This window comes from Carassius auratus, chromosome 38, assembly GCF_003368295.1.
Source record: "Carassius auratus strain Wakin chromosome 38, ASM336829v1, whole genome shotgun sequence".
NCBI classification, from domain to species: domain Eukaryota; kingdom Metazoa; phylum Chordata; class Actinopteri; order Cypriniformes; family Cyprinidae; genus Carassius; species Carassius auratus.
The window spans coordinates 6,876,888-6,886,882 of NC_039280.1; the positions used below are offsets into that span (position 1 = coordinate 6,876,888).

The window sequence follows — 9,995 nt, forward strand, 5'->3', positions numbered from 1 at the left end:
CAAGAAACCTTTATTATTATCATCAGTGTTGAAAGATTTTGTGTTTTGTATCTTTGTGGAAACTGTGCGGAAAATTTTTCAGGAAATACATTTGATGTAATACATTTTCTTATTTTATTTTAAATCGAGTTTTTGTAACATTCTAAATATCTTTACTATCACTTTTGATCAGTTTAATGCATGCTTGCAGAATAAAAGTGTTAATTTCCTTTAAAACCTTTGAAAACAGTATGGTTTCTCAAAAATGAAAATTCTGTCATTATTTTGTTCATTCTAATGTCATTCCAAATGATTGTAAGTCTCAGGTGCTATAATGCAACAGAACAACAAAACTGAAGTTATATTCATTGAAATCTCTGTCTGATACATTAAACATAAACATAAGAGATGTTTAAGTCAGTTTGGAGCAGTCTTTTGAGTTGAATCTTTTCAGTGAATCTGTTAAACCTGTTAAAAACATTCCCAGTGATTCATTCACAACTTGGACTGATCCGGTTCTTGAGTTGAAGTCACTGACTCACTGATTCAGTCACAGCAATTCTCAAGTTAACAGCTCACCGGAGGGAAAGATTATCAGTTAATAATGACTTACATTTTTGTCTGTTTCTCATACAAAGCCATTGTATGACTTGGAATATGGTGCATTAGTCATGCAGACTCCTATAATGGTACTTTCCCCCTTTAGAGGCTTGACAGATAAAAAAAAATTGTAATAATTACATAATTGTGCGAACAGTTCCTGTAGTTGAAACGTTGTTCTTCAAATTATTAACCTCTGAAATTCAGGTATCTGGATAACTGTGTCGCATATACTGGAAGTTCTACAAAAAAACATTTATGGTTGGCTTTCCAGCTCAATTGTCATGACAGAAAGGAGATGAAGAAGGAGGGGGAATCTTCCCTTTTGATCTTTTTAGAGGGGTGCAGGGTGCTCTGTGTGGCTGGCAAACACATTTAGCCTGTAATTGTTCAGATCATTCAGACAATAAGCCTTAGCAATGCATGGGCAAACAAAAGATTCCAGCTCCAATTGGAAAAGGCAACAGTTTCTCCATATGTCCCATATACAAACAGTCAAATTGTCATGTCCCATCTTCTCTTTGAACAATGTTTGCATGTCATTTATAACTTCGTGATTGGCTGCTGGCTCTAGGAATACAGCCAATATAGTATTGCTATTCTTGTTATATTAACTTAAATTTCCATCTCATACATTGTTGCATTGATAAAACCATACTGCTCCTCTCTTTTCTGTGAATTGGTGGGGAAATAATTCAGCAGATTTACTACAATAAGTTCAGACTTTTAGTATAGACATTTAATGGCTTGCTCACTGCAGAGACTACAGATGTCGTATGGGTGCTAGAAAGAGCACTCAAGGTGGACTTGCATTATTTCAACCCATGTTTCCTCCATTTAGCTCCAATTTGCAGGAAGGGTTTTATGACCAGGGTTAGGCAGAATGTGAAGTAAAGGCAGCTTAGAGGTCTGGGTCATCCCATTCTCTCACCCCTGCCATTCTGCCAGTTCAGCAGGGGGGCTTGTACAAGTCTAAATTGCTCCCTAAGCGAATTAAGAAGGTAGCCCTGTTTGTTTATCAGGGGTTAAGGATGACGGTTGCAGCTCAATAAAATGGATGAAAGCAGTTTTGCGTCCTCTCTTTCTCAGTGGAATTGCTCTTCATTTGCATGGCATCACAAGCTGCACAGAAGGTGCGATTTTTCCCACAACCTGCTGGATCCCCTGGGTTTCTTACAACTTTATGGTCATGGAGACACATTTCAGGGGAAACTGAGACCTGATAAAGAAGAATAATGGTGGCAAATTATTAAGGTCTGTTAATCAATAGCAGATGTCATCATTGTGAAAAAAACTGAGAGTCAATTGGTGGTACCGGTGGTTCATTTGACTACCACCAAACTTAAAGCTTGGGGGACATCAAACAAGTGCATGAAATCTTTTGGTTTGACATAAAATGTCTGGGGGTGTATTTTAAATCCAGTTCCTGGTCACCATGTAGTTCGTTTTTTTTCACATTTTTAATTCACTTCTTTGCTTACATTGTCATGTGGTGTAACAAATACATTTTTCAAATATAAATATTACAAAAATTGTTTTAGGTTAAATGTGTAGAAAGAATTTTCACTCAGAGATTGCTGATAAATTTCACAAACTATGACAGCTAGTAACACACTGAAATAAACATGCCATTTTGTAGGAAAACTTAAATAGTATTTTCTGGTAAAACGTGCTACACATAACTTTGAATGTGCATGTACATATTTTAATGTGGTTGAATTGTTTCCTAATCGCTTTTTAAAAATCATGAAATAAAATCTCTCAAATCTCTATTTAAATCTCATTTAAATCTTTTTAAATAAACATTGCCCTTCTCTGTTTGTCAGTTTTAAATTTAAAACGTGTACGGTTTGTCTCCTAATTAGTTTATTTAGAAATGTCAATAAGCTTTTTTGCTTAATTGATTACCATCCATTGAACTGGATTACACTGTTGGTCCATCACAGCTGAATGGAACTAAACCGGCATACAAGAAAGTCAAAGAAACATTCTGAAGCTCTGGTCTTTCTAGGAGTTTGACCTCTGCACCCTGGCTGAGCTACTAGCATAACATGAGGCAGAACACATGGCGTATTGCACCATAAAAACAATGCCAGCCTTCGCTAATGTACCTGCATAACACGTTTTTCAATGATGCATGAGCTGTGTTAAGCCAACACTAATTAGAGGATGATTTTTGGCTGAATGGGTTAGAATTTTATGATGCAATTAATTTAATTAAAAAGGGATTGGAAAATGTAATTTTTTTTGCCTCCTCTGATCGTAATTTACATAGCATTATAACTGCAGTAATGCATGTCTCAGGCTGAAAGGAGTCATTAATAATCTTCCTCATCACGGACAACAGCAAGATAGTGATCTCATTTTCTCTCTATACGCTGCCCTCTGATCTTGGCTTTTTGCTCCTTGGAACCCCGTCCTCAAACACACAGCACCCCTGCCTGAACAACATAGATACCCCTCCAATCAGATTAAGCTACAGGGAGTTAAAGGTCTGAGATGAAATAAAAACACCTGAGCGAGGGTGAGGAGACGGGGCCAGGGAGCCGTAGTGTGTCCGGTTCAACCAGAGAAGAGACCAAACAGTGTAGCCCCCCTGGAGAGACAGTCCTACTGAGCTGTTGACCTGAGCTGTGCCATTCCAAACATTCTGGGGGGAGAGACCCAGTATCTCCATCTCACTCTGTAATGGTCTCTAACCAGAAGGGTTATGCAAACAATGGTGGTATTTATTATGATGCTATTGCATAATGACAAGTTGTTTCATTCAAAGACCGCACTGGCCTAATTTTCTATGGATGAGGCGTTGGAACGTCTAGAACGCTTCTGGAAAAGACCCTTTGGCAATTTTAACTATGTATAGAAGCCTTTTTAAACACTTATTTCATGTGTTACTTAAAGGGATAGTCACCCAAAAATGAAATGATGCCATTATTTACTCAGCATTGTATAATTTCAAACCTGTATGGCTTTATTTTTTTCTGTGGAAAACAAAAAGAAGATATTTAGAAAAATGTCAAAATAATCAGTCCATGGATGTTTTCCACAATTTTTTTTTAAAGATATCTTCTTGTATGTTCCACAGAACAAAGAAAAGTTGGGAACGACATTATAATTTTTTTAAGAGCATATGAAAACAGAACATATTAGACAAAAGACGTCAGTATCCTAAGGTAAATTTATTACAGGTTTTTAAATAAATATTTCCATCATTAAAATTATTTTACACATCCTCAAATAAAAATATATTTATATTTGTATAAAAAAAACACACAAACGAAATGCAACAAAGAACAAAAGCTTTTCCTACAGTCAGTACAATGCATTTATACACCTTGGAATTTACAGTTTGAATCACGGTAGGAAACCTGCGATAATTCAAATCTAGCTGCCACATTTAAATATGTATTTAAAGCTCTGTTTGCTTTAACCGTGTTTATCTCCAGAGAGTTCCAGAATCAAGAACCAGAGAGGTTACTGAGAGATGAGCTGGGTATCTTATCGCTGGGTGGTCGAGAGGTGCCCCGGCTGCCTGTGTAACCGAATACAGCCTTGTGTCCTCAGTGCATTCTCTCAGGCCCTTCAAGGTCCCCTTGAGCAGCAGTACGAAGAGTTAGAATTTACTCTAAAACCATCAAAATCAAATGAAACCAAAGCAGATCAAGAGAGGATAGACGGATGAAGTCCACATACTACTAAAATGTCAGCACTTAACTCGTCCGGTGCTCCACTTTTCTATACTCTTACACAGGTCAGTACTAAAAGTCAGGGGTACAAAAATAGATCTCTTTTTGTTTTTTCTTGAGATGTTTTTTTTTTCTTTTTTTTTTGTTATTTCTGAAAATTCATAAAAAACTAAAGGTTAGGTATATTGTTGCTCAGTACAAAAAAAAAATGTTTGTAGGAGTCCACAAGAGGAGTCTGTTCATTGTTTGAGAAAGTCTCTCGCTCTCTGTCCTCTCCTTTTCTCCGGCTTCACTCTTCAGCGCTCTCCTGAGTAGCGGGTGCGTTTAGTCCGTCTGTTGAAAGGGTAGTTGATGAAATCAAAGGGTCTGTGCTCTGCGATTTGGTGTCCCTTGGGCAGTCTCTTCATGAAGTGGACTTCCCGCTGGTGTTGCCTGGTTTTGGAGCCCTTGCGGGGTCTGCCTTTACGTGTGAAGGCCATGTACCAGCCTTCATACTTCACATTCTGTAGAGCTGTGTAGTTGTTCTCCAGGACTATCTCTGTGAAGATGCAGTCTTTCCCCTGACCATTTCTCTGTGAGAACAAGATAAAGACAAACTTTTAGCCCCTGATTAGTGGGAAGTATGAATCTTATCGAAAAGTATTCTGGAAATGTCTGCTCCAGTTTACATAGGGCTTCCCCACACGCACACAGCATATGCTTAAGTCATTACGATCCCAGATCAAGAGGGAGAAATGACAGCAGAGGCCAATGACTTGAAGCCAATGATGCGCATTCATCCTCTGAGAAAAATAGTTCTTCTACTGTTCATTATATAGGCATAAACCGTGTTATGTTGAATCCAGAAGGTATTATGGTAATATTTTACTTTCTCCAGGACATTGAACAATATAAACACTATATGGTATAGCTAGTTTTGCTTTTATTATAGGCATCGCATCATTGTACGTTCATAACACCAGGACCATTAAACGTTATCCGGCCAGTAAATGCAAATGGGGTAAGGAGCCAAACCAGGAGTCCAAACCTTTCTCCAGCCTCTTAACAAAATGGCCTGTTAAAAATCTCAAATCCAAAACACTTGCATATCAACCAATAAAAACCAACAACAGAAAAAACCCTCTCGTGCAGGCTGTCGTTGGGCGGCCAATATGTCAGATAGCATAAGATCAGGGGTGCCAAGCAGATGGTCCACCTGGCAGGGTGCTGGAAGGTGGGGGACGAACCTCCATCCCACTTTATTACCATTCACAGCAAGGAGAAGGCACAAATCCACAAGAGTAGCCAGCTAAAAAAGGAAGAAAGATCCCATTCTTCACACTCGATTTTACCCACTATAACCAAGAAACGTCTCGTGCCCACTATAAGATAAAAATCTAACTCTTGTTTGATTATTTGAATGATCTCCCTAATAATCATAAAATCAGGGACATCCACAAGCAACTGAATGGTGTCCATTCATCCAAAACCTTTCAATCCTAACAGAAAAGTGACTGAAACATATGCTGTGTGTTTATAACAGAACATGTAAACTGAGCACTATTATCAGTGACAAAATTATTATTTAATGACTTTTTCACCATACCTTGCCAATCAGTTTCCCTCTTCTATTCATACAGATGTAGAATCCCGTTTCAGCTCCTTTAATTCGAACTCGACTCCCAAATGTGTCCGTCTCCACTATGAGTTTGGCTGGAAAAAAGAAAGAAGATTTTTTTTTATTTTCATTAGATGCCGTGACTTGGAAAATCCAAATTATGATCAGTCAATCAATGGTAAAATTTCATGAGTAAACACACGTGCACAAATGCACACCGGCATAAATATGTGAACTCTAAAGGGACTACTCTTTAGGATTTATGAAAGCTTAAATTCTAGTGGAACGATAAAAACATGTGCACTTCAATTCTTCTGGAAGGAACCAAAGGCTTCCTGGAAGGATGATTTTCAACTTTTTACCTTTTATGTAAGTACATAAACAATATGTGAATATTTATCACGTCATCCATGTAGCAAAAAATAAACAAAGAACATTTTTCAAGTATTTGAGTTAAATTCACCACTTAAAAAATACAAATATACAATAATACTTTTAAAAAGCGCTTACTTTTTATTCATTATTAAATGTACAATAACAGTTCAGGTGTATTATAAGAAAATTAAGGCAGTGTTTGCAGGGAAACTGAATTTCCATGATGGATATTCTCCATGCCAAGAATTAGCACTTGCAGCCGTTCTCTGATTCAGCCCCCGTACTCTGAGTGATCGTAAAGAGTTACGGTTCAAATGGAGGGGGTCAGATAACCTGCTGGTGAAGAGCCTAACCACAAGCCCAGAGCAGGAGCCAGGCACTGGCCCGAACTAACAGCCCTGCTGTCTCTACAACATGCTCAGGTGACATCGATGTCACCAAAACCATGCAGAGCTAGAGCCAGGTTTCCAAAAATACCACAACAGAGCTGGTAATTACTGGGTTTGCATGTGGAGAAACCACATAAGTGAGAACTACAAATAACAGAGATCTGATTTAGGTAAAGTAACAAATATCTGATTTGGGTAAAGTATAAAGTAACAAATTAAATATGTAAGCAAAATGCAAGCTTTTACAATATTTTAACTTATGGTTTTATAAATTATCATATTAAACAAAAAATAATTAAAACACTCAATCATTGATGTATGTTTTTATAAAACCAAACATACACATTAATGATCAAATATACTTAAAACAGTTAGATTTAGGCTCTATGAGATCTGTCATCAGGACCGAATGACCATGGAAAGCAAAAATTAGGGTCAGAATTCGGCTAGACATATTTTCATCCTGAGCTGGTCGGGAGAGGAGGGGAGCGAGCGTTCTTCAGGAAATGTTCAGAAGGTTGAAGTAAGATGAGTTCTAATGGCTCTTCCAGACCCGCATGTCTCACGAGAGACACCTTCAGCAATCTAAAATCCATTTAACATTTTTTTGCACTGCACTGCTTTTTTTAACTTCACCAACTGACCAGATGCCCAATTATTCAAATGCAGTGTACCAAAGATGTCCACAAAATAAAGAAACATAAATACAGAACCAGTTTGACCCAGAAGTGGCATTTACAGCCTGATATCATCCATAGTTCACAAAGACCTTTTCACATAGTTCTTCAGAAAACATCTATGTAGCTGTGCTTTAGACACTTCGAAATCTATTAGAACCTACAATGACATGGATTTTTATTATATTACATATATATAGAACCATAGCCTATTAAACATGTTCTTCAATGTGTTTAGCAAAATATTTACATGCAAAACGCATTCTAAATTATTCATCAAAGCGCAAAAGCGTCACAGAAGGTTTCATGGTTTGTGTAAACAGATTAAATGATTTTGTGCAAGATAAATAATGAGATGCTCTTACCATGAGCGTCACCATCCTCGGCCATGGCGTTGATGTTCTTGTTGGCCAGAACTTGCACGTGCTTGCCACTGGTTCGACTGTAAAGCTGGTAGGTCCGGATTAGTCTACGGCTGACCCGGTCCGTCACCTTACTTTGCTCACTCACATGCTGTGTAAAATTAGGCGGGGACTGAATGGTTACCTGTCAGAAATTAAATACCATATAATCAATATCTGCACAAACTGCTTCATAATGCGTTCATACGGGTCTATAAATTATACCGCGCTCCGATATAATAATTTAAAATAGGCCAAATGCAATCGAAAAGAGAAACGGGTGCGTATTAATTTTTAATTTGGGATTTGAAATGCGCTATTTGGAAAACTGTTGTTTGTGGCTTAAAATAAATTACATTTCAAAGCCAAACTGTCCTAAACGCTTAAGTCGAGCCCTTTATGTTATTATGTCCCCACGACTTGTTTCATCACTGACTCAAGGCTGGCATACTTTCACGCGCTCATGCCCACGCGCCTGTGCCAGTATGTTAGTGTTACCTGCCAGGTTACGGCGCCCACTGTGATACCCATCTGATAAGAACATCCTCTCCCATCGCATCCTATACCTTTTAGTGCCTTTTAATTTAACGGCTATACATGCATTTCTATGCAAAACAACTGTATATTTAAATAGAATATATATCTTAATTTAGGAGCGCGCGCACTCTGTAGCTATATTATTTAGGCTTAGTATGAACTTGATATATTAGAGTAATAGTGCTTTACAGTTTCTCTAACAAAATGTGTAATCAAATGAAAATAAGAAAGATTAAAAAATAGCAGTTAAAAGCATATTTAAAGATGCTGAAACATACCTGAGCATAGTAGCAGAGCGCAAAGAGGTGAAGGAATCTGCAAGAAGGGACAAAATCTCACATTAGACTCTGAAAGCGAAGCTGTTAATGTGTGAAAACAAATATTAAAGGAAATATACTTACAGATAACTCAATCGTGATGGTATGAGCCTCATGTTGCTGGAATGGAAGGGCCTCACAGAAGAAAAAAATGTGTGTAGCCTTATTTGCAAACATAAAAAAATAATAAAAAAATCAAGTTTTCCCGTTTAAATGTATAAAGTCCTGCGCTGGTATCCAAACTGTGACTCGCAACATATGATGAACAGATTAACTGGCAAATTACGAGATCTGCTGCTCAGAGGCAGAAAAATATCCAGGATTGTTTCCAGACCGACACCGGTGACAAGTATAAGCACTTACTGGATTTCCTTCATAAGAACGAAAATAACAAATAAGTGCACTTAACGCAAAACTCACAGCATGTAAACGATTTACTTTTTAAGTTTTAGCGAAAAAGCTTCTGATGCACCTAATCATAGAGACTCGGGTCCCGTGCTCCATGAAGGTGAGGAGCGCTGCAGAAATAGATCCTTTGACGTTTGATCCAGTCTGACTCCTGCGTGAATGTCAGTCAGAGGAGGAAGGACAGTGCATCTGATGAGCTTTCTTCAAGAAGCAGTGCAGCTGGACTCTCTTATCCCCTCCTCTTCTTCCATTGCCAGTATGTCTCCAATGTCAACCCCGCTCGCGCTGACACCCCTGGTTAAAATGGTAGGGTTGGTCCTGGAGGAACAAGCCCCCTTTTTCAATAGAACAAAAGCAGGGGGGTCTCACCCAAACCCCCGTCCCGAACCCATTTTTAAATAGGCTATGCCTTCACCTGAGTCCATAAGCACTAGGAAGAGTTTAGAGTAGCGCGCTTTCATCGGTTAATAATAAAACGTCAAGTTATTTACAACCATTCATTTAGGACTTTACTGAACAAGCTATGACAAATAAAACATATAGGCTATATAAACAACAACATAATAATAAAATATATATTATCATACAAACCTACAATAATCAAACATCAAGTAGTTAAAATTTGTGAATTCTGATTTCAAAACTGAAACCGAGGCTATTGTGCAAGGCAGTAGAACTGGTTTGCCACTGACTTGTGTATTGCAAAAGGAAAGTGTGAGACATATTAAAAGGATTACAGACGATTAGCGTTTTTTTTTCTTCTCAGAAGAAAAATCCCTAAAACATCAGAAGGATAACACAGGTGTGAAGTGTCCCATTTCTCGTCAAGCACTGACAATGCACTTTAAACTCACATAAAAGTCTGCAAGAATCTGTAATTAAATGGCATAGGCTCTGATATGTTATTTCATGTTAGGCTACATTATATTATAAATCAGGCACAATACTTACTAACAACTGATCTGAAATGTAATTTAAATGCATTTAATGTGTCCTAAATATATAGGCTACTTCAAATTATAGTCTAAA

The 9,995-nt window shown here is 37.8% G+C and overlaps 1 protein-coding gene across 2 annotated transcripts; it reads right to left on the bottom strand.

The window, feature by feature from the left end:
- Nucleotides 1-3,739: 3,739 nt before the first annotated feature.
- Nucleotides 3,740-9,364, bottom strand: fgf8a (fibroblast growth factor 8a). Of its 2 annotated transcripts, none has more exons than XM_026223736.1 (5): nucleotides 8,643-9,364; nucleotides 8,520-8,556; nucleotides 7,669-7,816; nucleotides 5,851-5,957; nucleotides 3,740-4,837 (listed from the first exon to the last, which is right to left on the bottom strand). In XM_026223736.1, the coding sequence occupies exons 1-5, from the start codon at nucleotides 8,672-8,674 to the stop codon at nucleotides 4,562-4,564; spliced, it is 600 nt and encodes a 199-aa protein (XP_026079521.1). In that variant the 5' UTR covers nucleotides 8,675-9,364; the 3' UTR covers nucleotides 3,740-4,561. The 2 variants fall into 2 exon arrangements, with proteins under 2 accessions (XP_026079521.1, XP_026079520.1); XM_026223735.1 differs by having other exon boundaries at nucleotides 7,669-7,849; nucleotides 8,643-9,353.
- Nucleotides 9,365-9,995: the final 631 nt, after the last annotated feature.